The sequence below is a fragment of the Aythya ferina genome (genome assembly GCF_964211825.1).
Source record: "Aythya ferina genome assembly, chromosome: 15".
Classification (NCBI taxonomy): domain Eukaryota; kingdom Metazoa; phylum Chordata; class Aves; order Anseriformes; family Anatidae; genus Aythya; species Aythya ferina.
Window position 1 is genome coordinate 1,280,643 of NC_140314.1, and position 17,419 is coordinate 1,298,061.

The window sequence follows — 17,419 nt, forward strand, 5'->3', positions numbered from 1 at the left end:
GCACCGGGCCTGGGCGCGGGGGGGGGTGAGCCCCGGGACGCCGCCTCCCCGTTAAATAACGGGAGGAGCCGGCAGCGGGGCAGGGCGAGGGTCTCTGGGCTGCCCCCCAGCCCAAGGGGAGGTGAAGGTGCCCGGGGATGGCACCGCAGCACCCCCGGGAGCTGAAATAACGTGCGGTGAGCGCCACTGCCCGCTCCCCGGGGGCACCTGGTGCTGGGGGGGGGCCACCGTGGCCGTGCCCGGTGCCCACCACCCGCTGCCCATCGCTTCTCCCCCCGCAGGTGCCATGGCCACCCCGTGATGCCACCTGGCAGGGCTGTCCCGTGAGCAGCCCCCATCCCGCCGCCCTCGGAGGTGACACCGGAGCACCCGAGGAGGGTGCACGTGGGGGCAGAGGCAGGTCCCAGCACCAGCCCCCGGGGCACGTGAGGTAGGGGGGGCACCGGAGGCCTCAGTGCCCGTCCCTGCGGGGGAGCAGGGTGGCAGGAGGGGTCTCGCCGTGTCCCCTTCCTCTGGGCCTCACGCGGGTCTGTGGGGTGCCCTGCCTCTCGGGGTCTCGGTCGCTGCCCTGCAGCCATGGCCTGCCAGCGGAGCGCCAAGCTGAACCTGCTGCGCCTCGCCGTGCTGCTCGTCGTGGCCTTGGCCGGCATCAAGTTCCTCCTCCGCGACAGGTGAGGTGGGAGCGGGACCGGGACACAAGCTGGGGGAGCCCTGCGGGGTCAGGGAACCGGCGGGGGTCTGCGGGGAGCTCCTGGGCCGTGCCCACGCAGGGGCTGGGTGCCAGGGGCAGGTGGTGCCTCCGTGCCCATCAGCCCTGCTCTGCTCCATGCAGCTTGACCCTGGAGCTGCACAGGCACATCCCCAAGGACAGCGGCTTCTGGGGGGACACGGGTGACACCGGCCAGGGTGTCGGCCCCCGGAGCCAGGCTCTGGAGCTCCCCGTGGCAAAGATAACGGCCCCGAGGCAGGGCCCCGGGCAGCAGGGCCCCAAGGACAGCAGTGCCACCGAGATGAGGCTCGTGCACCTCGACCTCAAGGGAGCTGCGCCCAAGGTCTCCTACCTGGAGCAGGTGAAGGCGCTGGGGACCAGCCAAGTGGGGCAAGGCTGGGCCTGGCTGTCCCCGCTGACACCCGCACCCAGGGGTGCCAGCAGGCTGAGCCTGCCCTGCCGTCCCGCAGCTCTTCCCACTCCTGTCCAGGCTGGGCGCCAACGGGGTCCTGATCGAGTACGAGGACATGTTCCCCTTCAAGGGCGAGCTAGAAGTCCTCAGGTCTCCGTACGCTTACAGGTGAGATGGGGCTGGTGCTGGGCTGGCCGAGGGGGTGCTGGCACCACCAGCACCAGTCTGGATGTGCCCTGCCTGGGCTGTGCCCGAGCTGTGCACGGTGCTGCAGGCAGACCTGCTCCCTGCTCTGCTGGGTCAATATTTGTGGCCCCAAAGCCAAGTCCTCATAGGTGTGGGGCAGCAGGGAGACCTGGGGCAGGGCAGGATGCTGGAGGAGGAAGAGGAGGAGGAGGAGGGAATGTCCTTGTGCCCGTGTGGCCCGCACTGAGGCTGTCCCTGCCCTCCCCAGCGAGGAGGACATCGACTGGATCCAGCAGCTGGCGGAGCTCCACAAGCTGGAGGTGGTGCCCCTGGTGCAGACCTTTGGGCACGTGGAGGTAGGGGCCGGGAGCATTTACTGGGGGGGGGACAGGATGGGGACACTGAGAGGCAGAGGGGGGCTGTGTCCCCAGCACCTGGCTTGGAGATGGATGCGTCACTGGGTCCGCGTCACTGGGTCCGTGTCCCCAGCCCTGTTCCTTTATCCCCCCTTTTTGGCCCACATCTGGCCCCCACGGGGGGTTTCCTCCCCACGCAGTTCATCCTCAAGCACGAGAAGTACCAGCACCTGCGGGAGGTCGAGCGCTTCCCCAACAGCTTCAACCCCCACGTCCCGGACACGCTGGCGCTGCTCAAGAGCCTCCTGTCGCAGGTGATGGAGAAGCACAGGCGCTCCTCCTGGATCCACATCGGGGCGGACGAGGTGGGCTCTGCGGGACCCCGGGCACCGCCGGCTGCCAGGCCTGCCCCGAGGCGTGCTGAGCACCCCCTGAAACCCCAAATCCAGGTCTTCCACCTCGGGGAGGGGATGGACTCCAAGAGCTGGATGAGCCACAACAGGGGGGACGTGGGCACCATGTACCTGAAGCACATCAAGCAGGTGCTGGGCTTCCTCGCCGCGCGGTACCGGGGGCTGCGGGCGCTCATGTGGGACGACATGCTGAGGAAGATCAGCACGGGAGCCCTGCGGGGTGAGAGGATGGGGACGGCAGCACTTGGGCATCTTGGTGGGGGTGTGAGGATCCCCAGGCACCCTCCTGCTGCTGGCCCCGGTGCTGATGGCCCTGTCCCTGCCTTGCAGAGTCTGGGATAGCAAAGCAGGTCTCGCCTGTGGTGTGGTTCTACGCGCCCGACTTCGAGGTCGAGCAGATTGGTAAGGTGCCGTGCCAGGACCCTGGGGAGGGGAGAGGGGGGGGACACGACCCCGTGGCTGGTGGCACCGCTGCTGTAGACACTGCACCGAGCCCAGCTGGTCCCCAGGATGGTGGCATGGGGTGGCACAGGGTCTGGTACCTGTCCCTGCCATCCCACTGTCTCAGGGGTGATGCTTCCTGCTCACCTTGGCCACGCTGGCTCCCGCTTTCCTTCCAGCCCCGAGAAGCCCCCCTGCGCACAGGCTCCTGCTTTGGGCAGCGCAGCCCCTGGCAGCTGGGGGTCCCTGCCCACCCCGTGCCAACCCCACACCGCTGAGCCGCGAGCGTGACCCCGCTCCCCGGTGCCGCAGGGCAGTTCCTGGCCAAATACGCGGAGAGCGGCTTCGAGGCCGTGTGGTTCGCCAGCGCCTTCAAGGGCACCACGGGCCCGGCGCAAGCCTGGCCCCCGCTGAACCACCACGTGAGGAACCAGCTCAGCTGGCTGCGGGTGATGCGGGCCGTGCCGCGCTTCGCCCCGCTGCGCTTCCAGGGCATCGTCCTCACCGGCTGGCAGAGGTGGGCGCCGTGCCACGCGTCCCAGCCCCACCGCCCAGGGAGCCACGCACGAGGTGACAACACGGCTGTCCCTGCCCCGCAGGTACGACCACTACTCGGTGCTCTGCGAGCTGCTGCCCGTCGGCATCCCCTCCCTGGCTGCGTGCCTGCAGACCCTGGTGCACGGTGAGCGGGGCCGTGCCCCTCATCCACACCCTTTCCCCATCGCTGGAGCCCCTTTGGCTGCCGGGGAGGGGGCAGCAGGGCTCCCCTGGTGTGGTGTGGGGTCACCTGGGTCCCCTCTCCTTGTCCTCCTCAGGGGGCTTCATGGAAGAGACGCGGAGGAAGGTCCTGGACGTGCTGGGCTTCCAGAGCCTGCAGCTGGAGCAGGGCACGTGGTGCGTCGCTACGGCACGGAGCGGGGTGCCCCGGGGGGGGAGCAGGGAGTGCTGCCCCCAGCCCTGCAGGGTTTGGGGGCTCACCACCCAGCCTGGAGCCGTGGCTGGTGCCGTGCCACGTGCTGGGCTCTCACCTCCCCTCCACGCTTTCCCCGCAGTGAGGGAAGGGGAGCTTTCCCCGGCGTGGAAATCTATCACATGGTGGAGCAGGTAAACGGCCACCTGAAGGAGAGCATCCAGAAAGCCCTGGAGGAAGAGAGGTAAGGGCGGAGGGAGGGTCTGGCCGTGGGGCTGGAGCAGCGGGGCCCTGCAGGGTCTGGGTGGCCCCCTGCCCCCTGCACCCCCCCTCCCTTGTGCCTCCCCAGCGGCATCAAGGGCTGGTTCAGCCCCTACCATCGGAAGCACCAGTTTGGGAACCCCCGCAACATGGAGAGCTTCGGCAGCAAGCTGCTCAAGTACGTGGGGTGCCGGGGGGCAGGAGCAGCCCCGGGTCCCCCCCCCCCACTTTGAGGAGGTCCCAGTCTCGCCCTGGGGAAGCCGGAGCCAGCTCTCACTCCCTTCTCCCCACCCCAGGCTCCACGAGGACTGGGAGAGCCTGGTCCGTGAGCTGCATGCCCAGCTGGAGAGCATCTACTTCCCCGACACGGTGGAGGAGTGGATGGAGGAGAACGTCAACCCCTACCTGGACCAGCTGCGGGACCTGGTCCGGGATTACCGGGCCATCATCCGCCTCAATGCCCGCCCCAAGGCGTCCTAGGGGCTGTGCCCCCCCCCTCCCAGCTCCAGCTGCCCCCCGGGACTGGGCTGCAGGAGCCCCGGTTGGGGTTTGGTTTGCTGGCTGCACCCCCCCTCCTGCTCGAGGCATGGCTGCTGGTTGTTTCCTACTGCACAGAGAGCTCCTGCGCGCCCCCCTCCCACAATAAAGTATTTTTGTAGATGCTGCTGGGTGATGGAGGGGGGCACGGCTCTGCCCCCTCCCCGGGGGAGAGGGAGGGGAAGCAGGGGCAGGGATCAGCCCGGCTGGGTGGGGAGGGGACCCTGCTTCTCTGTCCCGGGGGGGCTTCAGCTGCTCGGGGCTGGGGCCCCTTTTTCATTTCCAGGCACCGCAGGTCCTGCCCCAGCCAAGGTGGCCGTGCCTCTTGTGGGGGCAGCCCTCGATCCTGCACGGGGGGAGCCTGCACGGGGTGGGCGTCCTGCAGCAGGGGTCCCAGCGAGGGGTCCCGTGCGGCGGTGCCCCCACATGCCCGGCCCTGCTGCAGGGGGAGGCGAAGGGAAGCCCCCCCCGTGCCCACAGCTCTCCCTGTCCTAACGCCGGTTTGGGCTCCGCGTGCACAGGGCGGTGATGTGGATGCTTCACTGCACATTGTGCTGCTCCGTGAGGACCAACGAGGCTTGGCAAGAGCCTGGAGGGAGCTGCAGAAGCACGGGGCACTCTGGGGCTCCTGCTGCCACAGCGTGGCTCATGGGGGGGGGACACAGCTCTGCCACCCGTGTCCCAGTGCGGTCTGGTGTCCTGGGGGCTGCCCCATCCCCGGGTGCTGGGTGGGAAAGCCTTGAGACAGAGGGCTGGGGGTACAAAGGGCCCTTTGCTGAGGAGCTGTGTTGATGTCCTCGAGTGGTGGCAGACCCCAGGGAAGCCCTGACCTGCTGGGGCAGCCCGGGCACGTGCAGAGCCCCAGCCCCCAGCCCCGTGGACCCCCGCAGCAGCTCAGGTCCCCGTGCGGCCGCGCACCACCAGCCTGCAGGATTAGAGGGCAGATTAGGCGGCGTCTCGTGCTGGAAACCCAAATGTCCTGGATTGGAAAATGGGGGCAGGGAGAGGAGAAGGACCCCGCTGCCCCCGAGTCAGCCAGAGCCGGGGGCTGCAGGGGGAGGTGGGGGCTGAGGAGGGTGCCTGTGGCTCCAGCTGGGCACCGGCCAGCCTGGGCAGGCCTGGGGTGGGCCAGGGGCACTTCAGGGCTGTTGGTCTGGGTGTTGCCTTGTGCCCCCCATCCTTCCCCCTGCCACATGGGTCTGTGGCTGCCTGTCCCCGTGCCCTGCACCCCGTGGGGCTCTGCAGCTGCCTGCCCTGTGCAGCCGCCTGCTCGCTGCCCCGCTGCGACCCAGCTGGGTGCCAGCTTCTGGGCACGCACACCCCAAGGTTGATTCTCCAGAGCTGGGACCTCAGCAAGCCTTTTAGGCAGTAATTCGCCTGGCAGAGCAGAAATTTGTCCCCGACTTTGTGCAGGTGCTGGCAGAGCCTTGTCCATCGCTGCCCCATTTCCCAGGGGCTCCCCAGCACCCTCCCGGCCCCGGCCCAGCCGGGCAGCCCCCACCCAGCACCTTCAGTGCCTTCGGGTCCTTCAAGCCGCAAAAAAACGCCCGGGGACGAAATGTCACCGGCCATTGTGTCTGCACAGGCGGAAAATTAGGCAGCAATCAGGGCTTTATTTGCGGGAACCCAGCAGCTCCCCCGGCCCGCTTCCCTCCACCAGCCGCCGGGGGGGGACTGCAGGGGCCGGGCAGAGCTGCGGGACGGGGCCCTGGGACGGGGCCTCCCGGCGGGCACGGCCCCCCCGGCCCTCTCCCGGGTGCCGCAGCCGCACCGAGCCCCCCCCCCCCGCCATCCTTACCCCGCTCCGGCCGCACCGCGCCCCCCCCCGGGAGCCCCTCTCCGGGAGCCCCCAGCCCCGGGCACCCCCCCGCGCCCCCTCCCCTTCCTCCCCCCGGACCCCCCCAGCCCCCTCCCCGCGCTCCCGGCGCCCCCCCCCCTCTCCCGCCGGGGCTCCCGCCCCTCCGTGCCCCCCCTTCTCCCCCGTATTTCCTCCCCCTCTCCGCTCCTGCCGTGCGCCCCGGTGCGGCTCCCGAGCGGCCGCGGTGCCCCCCCCACGTTCCCGGTGGGGCCCCCCCCGCCCCGCCGCGCCCCGCCCCGCCCCGGGCGCCCGCCGCCGCCGCCGCCCCCGCCTCCGGAGCGGGCTGGGGACTGGGGGGGGGGGGCCCCGAGCCGAGCCGAGCCGAGCCGAGCCGCGCCAGCCGCCCGCCCGCCCGCCCCTCGCCGCGGAGGATGCTCGGGCCGTGAGCCCGCAGCCGGCAGCCCCGGCGCCGCGGAGCCATGGGCAAGGACCAGGAGCTGGTGCAGGCGGTGAAGGCGGAGGACATCGCGGCCGTGCAGAAGCTGCTGCAGAGGCCCAAACCCGGCAAAGCCAGTGAGTGCCGCGCCGCGCCGCGGGGACCGGGCCGAGCCGAGCCGAGCCGGGCCGGGCCGGGCCGGGCCGGGCGGGGGGGCGGCGGAGCAGCGGGCAGCGACCGGCAGCGGCCCCGGGCAGGGCGGCGTGGGGGGGGGCGCCGGTACCCGCAGCCCGGCCGCCCTGCCCCTCCCCGGCTCCGAGCATCCCCGGTGCGGCGCGGTGCGGGGCGGGGCGGGGCGGGCGGGGGCCCCCGGGCATCCCCGGCGGCGCCCCGGGGCTCGGCCCGGCTGGGGGGGGTCCGGCGGGGCCGCTGGGGGGGGGGGGGCGGGAGGCGGCGGCGGAGCGACCCCGGGAGCCGCGCGGGTGCTCGGAGCTGCAGGGGCTCGGCGGTCCCGGTGCAGCCCCGCAGCGCCTCCCGCACTGCCCGCGCCCCGGAGAGGCTCCGAGCCCCCCGGGGAGCCGGGCCGGGCCGCTGCAGCACGGGGGGGGGTCGGGAAGGGCAGGGGGGGGGGCATCCGTGCGCGTCTGTGTGCACGGCCCATGTGTGTGTGTGTGTGTGTGTGTGTGTGTGCGTGCACCAGGGCTGCCGCCGCCTGCACACATATGTGCGTGTGCCTGGGTGCAGCTGTGCCCGTGCTCGTCTGCGTGCGTGCCCGGGTGTGCGTGTGTGCCTGTGTTTGGGTGCGGGACTGTGTTTGTGTGCCGGTGTGTACCCTGGCATATGTGTGTTTGGATGTGTCTGTGTTGGTGTTTCTCCGTGTGGGGGTGTTTGGATGCATCTCCACGGGTGTCTCCCCGCGAGCATCTCTGCGCCGGGCTGTGCACAGCCCTCTCCAGGCGTGCACACCGCCGTGGACGGCCGTGCGCGAGGCTGCGGGGGTGTAGCTGTGCGTCTCCGTGTGTGTACATGTGTGTGGCTCCGGGAGTGTCTGCTCTCCGTGCGTTCCAACTGCTCTGCTGAGGCGTTTTACCCGGGACTGAATTATTCATGGTGCTGATGCAGCCGCAGGTTTCAGGCCTTGGCGTGCAGGGCTGGCGGGGCCGGGGGCTGTCCCTGGGCTCAGGCGCGGCCCCCGGGGAGCACCCGCGCGGCACCGAGTCGCAGGGACGCTGCGCACAGCCCCGCCACCACCGTGCCCACAGTCCTTCCCTCGGTGCCCCCCAAATGTGGGCACCCCCGTGGCCCCGGAGCTGTGCGGGGCTGGCACAGCGTCCCCTGATCCTGGCCGCACAGGGGTGTTTCTGCCTGGCTTCTTTCTGAGCTGGCCCAGTGTGGGTGTCCCCTGTGTCCTGGTGCTGAGCAGGGCTGGCACAGCCTCCCCCATGTCCCCACTCCTGTGCAGGGCCAGCGTGGCATCCCCCATGTCCTGGTGCCGTGCAGGGCCGTTGTTGCATCCCCTGTGCCCACAGCTGTGCAGGGCCAGCACAGTGTCCCTGTGTCTAGCTGCCATGCAGGACCAGCACGGTGTCCCCTGTGCCTCCAGTGTCCCTGCTGAGGGTCTGTGCAGGGAGGGAACAAGCTCCAGCACCAAGCCTCCTTCTTCCCAACCCACTTCAGGTGCTGCCACTTTGCAGCCTCCCAGAGCAGCACACAGGGACAGGAACCATGTGTGGCCCACACACTGTCCCCACGCACCCCTCCCAAGCCCCCACTGGCCTGGGCACACAGCTGGCATGGCTGTGACAAGAGCCAGCGGTGCCGTGCCGAGTGCCACCACCTCCTCCTGCACCCATCTCTTCCCAACCCCGCTCCATCCCATGTCCCACTGCGGAGCCCCCTGGGTGCTGTGCAGCAGGATGCCCGTGGGACCCAGCAGTGCTCCCAGTGCTGGGCTCCTGGGAAAGGGACAAGGGACCCCCGTGATACTGAGCCTGGCACCGGGGGGATGCCCGCTGCAGGCCCGGCTGCTTGCCCCATGCCCTGGCCGGGCTGCACCTCTCCAGCTCTGCTGGAGCCCCCGGGGCTGTGCTGGGACTGGGCTGCTCCTGCTCCCAGGGGACCTGACCCAGAGCAGTGTGTGTGGCAGCGGGTGCCATGCCCCTGGCAGCAGCAGCGGGTCTGGGGGAGCGCTGATCAGTGGCTGTCCCGATGCTGGGTGTCCCCGTGCCCCCTCTCCATGTGCCGTTCCCACGCGTGCCTCCGGTGCTCCCCGCGCTCTTCGGCACCGGGAAGATTTGTAACTCTAGCTCTGTTATCTGGATAATATCCTATTCATGTGGGGTTTAATAAATGAGATTTTAAAAATCCCTGCGTGAATTAACACGGGTTGCTATGGCGACGTGGGGCCCAATTTAGCAGAGTGGAGTAAGAGTTTGTGGGGCCCGGGCCGGCTGCAGCGCGCACCGCGTTCGCTTCCCGGGCATCCATAATTGATGAGGTTGTCTGAAAGTTACGCAAATCAGATGCAGGGATTTGGCAGCAAACTGTTTCCCTCCCTGTCCCCTCCTCCCTGGTGCTACCTCGAAGAATTGTAGTGACTTGGCGTTTTCACCTCGCCTCCCCAGCCTGGGCGCTGCGGGGCAGGACGGGGACCTGGGGCGTCCCCAGCAGGGGCTGTGCTGCTGCGTCCCCGTCCCAGGCCTTTGGGCAGCAGCAGATGGGGCTGCGCTGTGCTGGCAGGGGGGTCCCTCGGTGGTGGCATTTTGGAGCAGGCGGGCTCCTTCTCTGTGAGGTTGCTGCTGCGCTCATCTTATCCACTTGGAAATCACTTCTGCATGGCCCCCTGTGCCGCGGGCAGGACCTGGAGCTGAGGGACGGGTCCCGCTGCTGAGCTTTTCCCACCCACCGTGCTGGGCACTTTGCAAATCACTTCCATGTGTGGCAGGTTTGTGCAGCACAGACGTCCTGTCCTGTGTCCTCGTGTGCTGCAGGAGCTCTGGGTCCCTCTGTGGGGCTCCTGGGGCCGGCTGAGCTGCACTGCCTGGCCGGGCTCACAGCTGGGCACGGGGCTCACCACCCTTCGGGACGCTGCCATCCCATGGGGACTGCTCCTGGGCCACGAGCTGGGGCACAGCTCCAGGCAGGAACGCTGCTTCAGCCGCTGTCCCAGCACAAAGGGGGCCAGCAGAGGCAACCCGGGGCCAGGAGGTAGAAGCCAGGAGCCAGACCCCTCTGGGGTCCCATGCAGGGCCCTGCCGTGCCGAGGGGCTGGGTGTGAGCGGGACCCCGGGATGCAGCCCTCGGGGGAGGCCTCCTGCCCTCCGGCATGTCCTCCTGCGCGGCGGCCAGTTAATTCCAGGGTTTTTTTTGCCTGCATTTGATTGCATTAATAATCTCCTCTGATAACAGTATTTAATAAAACCGGGCTAATATGGCGCAGTTAGGAAATGTCTTTGACATTTTACAATTCAATTTCCATGCAGTAAAAGGCAGGGCAGCTGCAAATCCAATTGTGGTGCAGTGCACAGGGCGCGTGTGGCCGGCAGCCGCCGGAGCTGCCCGATTCCCCTCAGCCCTCCAGCAACACAGGAAACTTCCCTGGCCGGCAGCCGCTGCTAATGGCTCCCAATGCTGCACGAGGCAGCCCCTGCGTGCTGCAGGGAGAGCCCGGGCACCATCCAGCCGCCCTGGGCAGCGGGAGGGACCCTACAAGTGCCACCAGCCTCCAGCGGGGCCAGGCTGGAAAGGGCTGTGGGGCCGGATCCTGCGGCAGCTCGGCCAAGTGCCCCTGGTGATGGTGCTGGGAGCCTCCATCACTCGGCTGGACACTGCTCTCCCGGCCCCCCCGGCCCCCTCAGCACAGATTGAGGAGTGAAGCACTGCGGGGAGAGGGCAGCGCATCCCCAGCGTGGGGCCCGAGGGGCCGGGTGGCTGCCGTGCGTAACGACGTGTCAGTGCTTCCCCAATAAACTTCTCTTCGGGGTTTATAACCTGCGTGTGAAACCTCGCACCGAGCAGGGACTTGGCAGCTGGGAGCATGCCGACATGCGCCAAGTTTCCTTCCAGAGGGGGATTATTACTCAGCCCGGGGTGACATGTATTTATTTTACATTTTCTTGCATCTCTCTGGCTGGGCTGAGGCTGCCGGCACGAGCCCTCCCCTTCCCTCCTGCTCCCGTTTTGGGGCCGGCTGCGGGGCCTGGGCAGCAGGGAATGTGGGCCAGCGGCTCGGCGCCCAGCCCCAGGCTCCCTCACTGGCCTGGATTTCCTCACGGCAGTCCCGAATTCACCTGGTTTGACACCAATTAGCCCTGTGTCTGCGCCGTGGCCCCTTGTGCTGGGGCTCTCGCAGTGCTTCCCGCCCGGGGACCTTGCTGGCGGCCGTGCTGTGCTCCCGGTGCTGCCGGTGCCACCGCGCTCCCCGAGCAGCCAGCACTCGGTGGCGGGGCGATGCCGCAGGGCACGGCCAGGACCGGGCTGCTCGGGAGGGGGCTGTGGTGCCGTGGGGGGCTCGGGGTCCGGCGGTGCCGCAGGGCCGGGTGCTGCAGCCCCAGCTCCCCCTCCACAGCCGCCCTGCGGTTTCCCGTAGCCAGCCTGGCGTCTGGCTTTCTGCTGCTCGGGCTGCACTCCCTTTAACCCTTCCCTTCCCTCCCCAGCCTCCAGGAAGGGCTGCAAGCACCTCTGTGGCTCGGTGCCCCCGGGTGCCCCCAGCCCTCTGCGCTCCCCTGTGCTCACGGGGCCCTGCGGGTGGCTGCACGTGCGTGATGAGGCCGCGAGGCAGCCCCGGTGGTGATGCCCGTGGATGTGGCTGCGTGGCAGTGCCAGGGCCCCGTGGGTGCCCGTGGGACAGTGGGTGCAGCGGGAGCCCACCCCAGAGCCGTGTCCATGAGGTCCTTGGTGTTGGACACACGGCAGGCAGGGGCTGCGGTCCCACTGGTGGTGTGGGGCTGGGGGCAGCGTGGGGCTGGGGGCAGCGTGGCTGTAGGGCCGTGCCCATGGTTTGCTGCTGTGCTCTTCCTGCTGGTGTGGGTTTTGGGAGTGGGGTGTGCCCGAGGTCCGGGGCTGCTGTCCCTCTTGCTGGGCGCTCACCACAAACCCACTCCGCACTGGCTTTGCCACGCTGGGCAGCTAAAGGTGCCTTTCACAAGTGTTCAAAGCACCATCGGGAGAGCACTGAAGAGTGAATTTGCAGATATTTAATGGCTGGTCTGTGCTACTGCTGGGCCAGGCTCCTGCAGGTGTGGAAAAGGGGCTGGGACTCAAAAACTGCTTGTGCTCTGCTCGGACACTGCTGCCCCGTGCCTCCATCCCTGCTTTGTTCCGCTGCTCCAGACGAGTGTGCCAGGAGGCTGTGCTGTGCCAGGCCGGTCACCGAGCTGGTGAGCAGCACCAGCACCCAGCTCTGCCCCGGTCACCGTCCTGCACACAGTGGGGACAGGAGCAGGACTTGCTTTCCCGGCCCTCCTCACCCTGAGGGCTGCAGGCAGCACAGCCTGCCCGGCAAGGGGCCGGTGCCACCGGCAGGTCAGCTCCTCGTGCCAGGCTGAGAGGGATCTTTAAGCTGTAATGAAATGTTAATAGTATTTTCCAACTCAATACGGGAGTAGAAAATGAGGTGTTTAACACCAGGCTCTGCAGCGACAGGAGCAATCAGCCTGAAAAATGGGAAGTCAGGGACGCAGTGCCGGCCTCGGCACGGCCTGCTGCTCCAGCACCATGACGGATGGATGCCGGGCCCGGGGCGAGCCGCACGGCCGGGGGAGCACGGTGCCGGCACGCTGGGGGTGAGCGGCTGGCAGGGGGGTGCACCCTCTGCCCACGTCTCCTTGGGCCCTGCCAGCAAGGTCGCTGTGGCTGCAGGGTGAGAGCAGGGCCCTCGCTAGTGGGGATGGAGGTGGTGGGGGGGCTGCTGCGCCCTGCGTGCTGCTGGGACCCTGGGTGCTGCTGGGACCCCGGCTCTGCGCTCTGTGTTGGCCCAAATCAGCCCGAGACAGAGCAGGTTGGGGTCAGCGTGCAGCCACTGTGGGTGCTGCCTCTCTCTCTGCTGTCTCCTGTGTCCCCAGCTGGCTGCTCTGCTCTGGTTTTGCTCTGCCAGCCTGCCTGTGTGCCCCTGTGCACGCGTGTGCATGTATGTGCCGGTGTGCAGCCATGTGCATGTGTGCCCTGAGTGCATGCGTGTCCATCAGCTCCCACGTGCATCATGCACCCATGCACATCCCTGTGCACTGTGTGCATTGTGTGCATTGTGTGCGTGCTCTGTCCCTGTGCATCCCTGTGCATCCATGTGCACCACATGCCTGTGGCCGTCTCCGCCGGCCGCATCGGCAGCACCTCCTCCTTGGCCTGGCGTGGGGCTCGGTGCTGGGGACGGCTCTCGGCGGCAGCTGCCGGCTGATCCCTTCCAGATGTGGCTGTCGGGAGCCCGGCTCCGCGCCGCCTCCTCACCGAGGCCCACGTAGGTTTGGGCCCGTTCCTGGTGGAGCAGCTGGAGCGCACAAAGCAGCGCCTGCCCGGCTCCTGCATTGCAGCTGGGCTGTTTACGGCGTGCTCCTCGCGGCTCTGTGCTGCTCGTCAGCATCTCTTCTTCCGGCTGTCTCTGCTCCGGCATTCGCAGACCCTGAGGTTTTCTCTCAGTGAGCCCTCCCCACCTGGCTCCCCAGCCAGCTCCCTCCCAGCGTGTGCCGTGCTGGGGACACTGGGCGCACTGGGAGCAGACCCGCGAGCCTTGTCCTTGCCCCGCAGCGCTGTGAGGCCATGAGGAGCAGCGTGCCCCTGCAGCTGGCTGCTCTGGGTGGCCGCACAGCATCCCCTGGCCACACAGCATCCCCTGGCCGCACAGCACCACCCTGCTGCACAGCACCACCCTGCTGCACGTCCCCACGCTGCGCCCGCCTGGCCACGGTGCTGAGGGCGCGTGGTGGGCATGGAGAGCTTGGCAGTGCTGGGGGAGGTGGAGCAGGTTTCCACATGGTTGAGGACTGATGACTGCACTCCAGGCGCTGTGTTTAAAGCAGCCCCCAGGGCCTCCTTTGGCAGGGCAAGGTCTGGGAGCCCAGGGCCCAGCCCTGCAGCGGTGCGGAGCTCCCTGGTGCTTATCTGGGCTCTCTGCACGCACCCAGAGGCACAGGCTCTGTGTCTGCCAGGGAGCTCCCCAGCGCTTTCCAGCAATGCCTGGGCTGCAGCTGGATTCGTGGGAGGCCAGATGACAGCAAGGGTCATTAGTTAATGATGCTCCAAGATACTCAAGGATCCCGGTCCCTTTCTGCTGCCCAGCGGGGCTGGGGCTGGACCTCCTGACCCTCCCTGGCCCTGGGCAGGAGGCGAGGGACAGGGACAAGGTGAGGGGGACAGGCACAGGGACAGGCAGGGCTGTGTCTGCCCCGGGGTGCAGGCAAGCAGTGCCAGCACCTTCCCTTCTCCGCTCCCCCAGCCCTGACCCAGGCGTGTTCGTCTGCCCCCACCCCCAGCACGCGGCAGCCTCGCCGTGTTGGCGGTGCCTCCTTGCAGCCGGTGCGATTACTGAAAATTACCTGTTTAACATCGCCCTGGAGCTGGGAGAATAGACTTTCAATTAAGGCTCCGTGAAAACAGCACCAGCACGGATTTCAGCAGAGCCGGGGGTGGGCGTGCGGCTGGCGTGGGGCCGGCGGGGCGCTGCGGAGCCTCGTGCCCCCCTGCGGCACGCGGTGCCGGGACCGCCACCTCGCCACCCTGCCCGTGCTGCTGCTGCCCTCCCCACGGCCCCAGCCACACAGGGTGACAGCAGGGTGACAGCAGGGTGGCTGCAGTGCCGGTGACACACGGCACCACGCGGCAGGGGTCAGGTGAGGATACGTCCTGGTGGCGCGAGGGAGCGGGGATGCTCACGGAGCTGCTGCTGAGCACCGCTGCCCCGGCACGGCTCTGGTGGGCACCACAGGGTCTCCTGACGGGAGGATCTGAGGTTTGGCACGGCCACGGTCAAGGTGGCTGGGTCTGGCCCCAGCTGCTCAGCAGCTTGGCTCTGCTCTGGGTGTCCCCCGGTCCCCTCCGCCTGTCTCTCTGCGCTCCGTCCTCCCCCATCCGTGCCATCCCTGCCTGCCCTGGCGGCCTGGAGGGACAGCCCGTCCTTCCTCCCTTTGGTTCTGAAAGTTTCCTTTTTATAAAAAATACAAAGGAGTCCCCGCTGCCTCTTGAAAGCTGCATTTAAGTTGCTTCATTCTGGCCCCAGGGGACAGCCCTGCGCTGCTGCAGCACCGTGACTCAGGCTGCCATGGCCTATTGATTTTGAAGTGCAGATTTCTCGGCTCCCCAGGGAAGGCTCCGCGCGACGGCCGGGGCATCCGGAGCAATCCGTGCCCATGGCCAGGGCGGCCCCACGCTGCCCCTCGGCCTCCCCCCGGAGCTGTTTTTCCCTGGGGACAGCCCTGCTGCACCCAGCCGCTCGGCAGCCTCCGCAGCCCTCCTGCACCCGGTGTCCCTGCCCTGCCACGGCAGCGGGTTGAGCATGGGACCCGCAGCACCCTGGTAAGGGGAAGGAGGGACGGAGGGACTCCCCGTGAGAGCTGTGGGTCCCTCACATGCTGAGCATGTGGCCAGCAGCCCCCAAAGCACGCGGGGATTTGGAGAACAGCTTGTGACAGGCAGTGGGATCCAGCTGTGCTGAGCACTGTCCAGCTGTGCCGGGCAGATATCCAGCTGTGCCGGGCAGTTGTTGTCCAGCTGTGGTGAGCAGAGGCTGTGCCGCTGTGCCGGGCGGCTGCCACCCAGCTGAGGTGGGCTCTGAGCATCCAGCTGCAGTGTGTCCATCCCAGCCCTGCTCCTCTTTGCCCCAGGCAACCCCTTCCTGTGCAGGCATCACACAGCCCTGCTTCAATCGCATCTCGCCAGCAGCCCGCGAGCTTCCCGGTGCATTATTTATACAGTCAACATTGATCAGAAGATGATAATGGCTTCATTAGCATCTCAGCATAGCGCGGGGCTCGGTGCTTGGCACGACCTTGGCTGCAGGAGCACAGGCACGTTGCTGTCGGACAGCAGCGAGGAGCAGCCCCCCCCCGGCACAGCCTGCGGTGTCCCGGTCCTCGCCGGGCACGTCCCCCCGTCACCTCCACACGTTCCCCGGGGGCACACGCGTGAGCAGAGCACGTGGCCACACGTTCTGCCCATGCGCGTGCCCGTGGGGACCCGGTGACACAGAGCAAGTCGGACTGCTCTTGCCAGGGCTCCTCATGCAACGCGAGCTTCCAGCGCCCGTTGTTGGCGTGGCACTCGTCAGCAGGGATATAATTAAGAGCAGCTATTTTGGATGCTTCCTTTATCTGGCAGCTCACAGCGATGTCACTGCAGGATCCCCCCCCTGCACCCTCTGAAGTTGGTGCCGCGATCTTCGGTGCCTGGGGGCCGTGGCCAGGCTGGGCTCGGGCACACGGAGCTGTGGGCACCCTGCGGGGTCACCCCGTCGCCCCCCGGCTCATTAGCGGCCGCCGAGCCGGGGAGGCAGAGGGGGGGGGCAGCCGCAGCTTTCCCCTCATTAAGCGGCTGTTGATTTCGCGGAGGTTGGAGCCATCTGCTCAGTGCAGCCTCCCTCTCCCTGCTCCTGGCACGCCGCGGCCACCCAGCCCTGCCGGGGGGAGCGGGCCGGGACGCCTGCGTGCCGCGGGGCCGCTCTGCTCCCTGCGCTTCAGCAACGGGGGCCTGGCTGGGAGCCCCCCGGGACCCCGGCTGGGATCGATCGCTGCTGGCGCTGTGCTGGCTGTGAGCGCAGGGGGTGGGCAGGATGGCACGCTGACGGGAAGGGAGAGGAGCCCCCGGGCAGGGCTGTGCGCTGAGGCCCTGTGGTGCCTGGTCCTGTGCGCAGCAGGGCTGGAACAGGCAGGCAGGGAGCTCCCCGTGGCACGCACCGGGGTGCCAGAGGCCAGGCACAGCACTGGGGGGGTCCAGGCGATGCGTGGCTGGGTGCTGGGGCCCAGCAGCGTGGCTCCCCCCAGCACATCCAGCTCAACCCATGCATCGTCCCCATCATGGGCATCCTGCCCTGTGGGAGCGTGCGGGGCTGCGAGAACGGGGCCGGGCAGGGCAGCGCGCCTCCGCCGCCACACGCCGGGCTCTGAATTCAAGCGTGCACTGAGCTGCTGCGATCCCGTCGCTTAAGTAAAGGCATTTATGGGAGTAGTAGCTGGGATTAGCTCCCCGAGGCGGTGTTTACACGCAGCAGACTCTGTTTATAGTCGGTGTCTATGGCAGATGTCTGCGTCTCTCTGTGTGCACAGCAATCTCTGGCTGAGGATGGACCGGCAGTGCCGGGGCTCGGATCCTGGAGCAGCTCAGTTCCCTCCCCTGGAGCAGCTGATCCCATCCTGCTGGGCACTGCCAGGCCCCTCGGGATGCTGTGGGGTGCACCCTGCTCGTGATGGCACAACCACCACCCGAGCAGCCCCCAGGGAGCAAAGAGGGGATGCTGGGGTGCCCCAAGGACAGGGCTGGGCTCACTTGTTCCGAGCAAGGCCCCAGCTTTGGGGGTGCCACCATCCCCCTGTGCTGCAACACGTGCCCATGGCCCTGGCTTCTGCACCACGTGAGCAGGACAGGACAGTGCTTGGTGCCCACGGGTGCCCGGTGCTCTCTGTCACTGCTCCGGTGGCCCTGGCAGGGAGGAGAGCCGGGGCTGTGCCGCGCGGGTGAGATGCAGCAGCAGGCTCAGCGGCCGTGCAGGAGCTGTGCTCTCCTCCCCGTCTGCCCATCGCCTTTTGTGTCCGGTATTTTTAATTGGCAGTGTTCTCAGCTTCCTCTCCTCTCCCTCGTTAGATGGAATTTTCCTGGTTCTTCCATGCCATTAACGAGCTCTCTCATGCCTCGCCCCCTCCAAGCAGGCCGCGCATCCCGCGCCGTGCCTGAGACTGCCCCGGGCTGCAAACCCAGGAGTGTGCTTGGGGAGCTCCCCAGGACGCCCACCCTGTTCCCCAGGGCACCCATCCTGCTC

General features: G+C 68.1%; 2 protein-coding genes across 5 annotated transcripts in view; both read left to right on the forward strand.

Moving 5' to 3' along the window:
• The first annotated feature begins 35 nt into the window (after nt 1–35).
• LOC311445395 (hexosaminidase D-like) lies at nt 36–4,346 on the forward strand. Of its 3 annotated transcripts, XM_084537444.1 has the most exons (14): nt 39–430; nt 575–671; nt 833–1,070; nt 1,180–1,289; nt 1,576–1,663; nt 1,864–2,028; nt 2,113–2,296; nt 2,407–2,478; nt 2,830–3,034; nt 3,117–3,199; nt 3,333–3,411; nt 3,570–3,671; nt 3,777–3,866; nt 3,985–4,346. In XM_084537444.1, exons 2-14 carry the CDS (start codon nt 577–579, stop codon nt 4,166–4,168), a joined length of 1,695 nt encoding a protein of 564 aa, XP_084393570.1. In that variant the 5' UTR covers nt 39–430; nt 575–576; the 3' UTR covers nt 4,169–4,346. The 3 variants fall into 3 exon arrangements, with proteins under 3 accessions (XP_084393571.1, XP_084393570.1, XP_084393572.1); XM_084537445.1 differs by lacking the exon at nt 3,777–3,866 and having other exon boundaries at nt 36–671; XM_084537446.1 differs by lacking the exons at nt 833–1,070; nt 1,180–1,289 and having other exon boundaries at nt 39–671.
• A 2,098-nt stretch (nt 4,347–6,444) lies between these two features.
• Nucleotides 6,445–17,419, forward strand: part of CASKIN1 (CASK interacting protein 1) — a 32,023-nt gene continuing 21,048 nt past the window's right edge. For both annotated transcript variants that reach the window (XM_084537245.1, XM_084537246.1), the window contains exon 1: nt 6,445–6,596. In XM_084537245.1, coding sequence (XP_084393371.1) covers nt 6,503–6,596 — 94 coding nt within the window. In that variant the 5' untranslated portion in view covers nt 6,445–6,502. The remainder of the gene's footprint in view (nt 6,597–17,419) is intronic.

Coding starts and splice junctions, on each gene's coding strand:
- LOC311445395 (XM_084537444.1), top strand. CDS start 577: ATGGCCTGCCAGCGGAGCGCCAAGCTGAACCTGCTGCGCCTCGCCGTG. Junction 672..832: donor AAGTTCCTCCTCCGCGACAG/GTGAGGTGGGAG, acceptor TGCTCCATGCAG/CTTGACCCTGGAGCTGCACA. Junction 3,200..3,332: donor CCTGCAGACCCTGGTGCACG/GTGAGCGGGGCC, acceptor TGTCCTCCTCAG/GGGGCTTCATGGAAGAGACG.